The 1,316-nt window shown below is 57.9% G+C and overlaps 1 protein-coding gene across 1 annotated transcript in view; it reads right to left on the bottom strand.

Annotated features, from left to right (window-relative positions):
• The window catches only part of SPRG_20045 (hypothetical protein), a gene marked incomplete at both ends in the record, with an annotated part of 1,703 nt that extends 1,084 nt beyond the window's left edge, over positions 1-619 (bottom strand). Inside the window, one exon of the mRNA XM_012345183.1 lies at positions 6-619. Within this exon, the coding sequence (XP_012200573.1) occupies positions 6-619 (614 nt within the window). The remainder of the gene's footprint in view (positions 1-5) is intronic.
• Between the last annotated feature and the right edge of the window lie 697 nt (positions 620-1,316).

Below are 1,316 nucleotides of genomic sequence, written 5' to 3'. Positions count from 1 at the left end.
CGTACTGGACGACCATGGCGTCGGCGGCGCAGTCGGCCATGACGTAGCCAAAGCTGACAATGACCGAGAGCATGACAAACTTGCCGCCCTGATCCGGCGCGTCAAAGTTGTACCACTGGCGAAGTTCCGGAGTCATATTGACGCCGGTCGGCACCTTCTTGGGGCAAGGAATCTCACGCGCATCGCAGTACGGGTCCGGGAACGACGAGAACGTCATGATGCAGAGACAGACGGTTGCGATGGTCCAGCCGAGAATCATCCACGGCTTGCGGCGGTAACCCATGATGGGCACGCAGTCAGAGAGCATGCCGAAGAAGACCTTGAACGACCAGCCGAGGACGACGAGCACACCGTAGGCCGACACTTGGTAGCCTTCCATCTTCAAGTAGTTCTGGAAGACTGAGTACTGCATACCGGGCAGCATGCCGTAGAGAATGCCGATGGCAAAGTACTGCGAGAAGAGCGCGAGGGCCTCGCGGGAGACGAGCGAAAGCGCACCACCGGCGACGAGTGCGCCGTCTTCGAGCTCACCGGGCGTCTTGGCGTCGGCGTAGTCACCATCGACATCCTTGTCCTTGGTCGCCGATTGGATGTAGGAGACGCGCTCCTGGAGGTCCATTTGGCCGAGCTCCTTCTGAGTCGTGGCCATCTTGGTGTTCTTGGAGGCAAATCAAAAAGTGAGAAGGCGAACAGAGTTTGACGTCGGGACTGGGATTTTCGTCATCGCGCCCTTTTTATTTCGACGTTGGGTGCAATGCCAGCCGTTCGTTTCGTGCGGTGGTCGCAAAAGCCAGCTGGGATGGCCCGATTACACGATGACCCACGCCGGCCACCAACGATGGGTCCGTGTTTTCTTTGGCGCCACGCTACGCCCCATGGGTTCGCCCTCTCATCCTTCCCGCGCTAGGTCGAGCTACATCGGTACTCGAGGATGCATCGGGCACCCGAGAACTGCGACGAGAACTTTGATTCGCGTCCTTCGAGAGCAGCGACCGCTACAGTGGAGCGGCAATGTTGGGTCACCCATTTTATTTGCTTGGTCGCATGAGTGTCCAGCGTCTGCAGACGCCTTCACGAAGCGAAGCGTTGGCACACGGGAACCTACAGCACAGGAGTGTCGTCGGTGGATGGTCACTTGTTGAACCGCAAGAATCAGATGGCGCCAACTACTCAGATCACCGTGCATGCGCACGGGGCCCGACCCAAGTGCATACAAAAACAAGTATACGTTTTCGACTCCACATCAACTATACAAACCGCAAGTATAATGTTTCTAGGGCCCCGCTCGGAGAGCCCAGCACCTCGTCGTATCCGAG

This window comes from Saprolegnia parasitica (assembly GCF_000151545.1).
Source record: "Saprolegnia parasitica CBS 223.65 unplaced genomic scaffold supercont2.21, whole genome shotgun sequence".
Taxonomy (NCBI): Eukaryota; Oomycota; class Saprolegniomycetes; order Saprolegniales; family Saprolegniaceae; genus Saprolegnia; species Saprolegnia parasitica.
The sequence above is the reverse complement of the archived record's forward strand: the minus strand, read 5'-3'. Positions and strand labels throughout refer to the sequence as shown.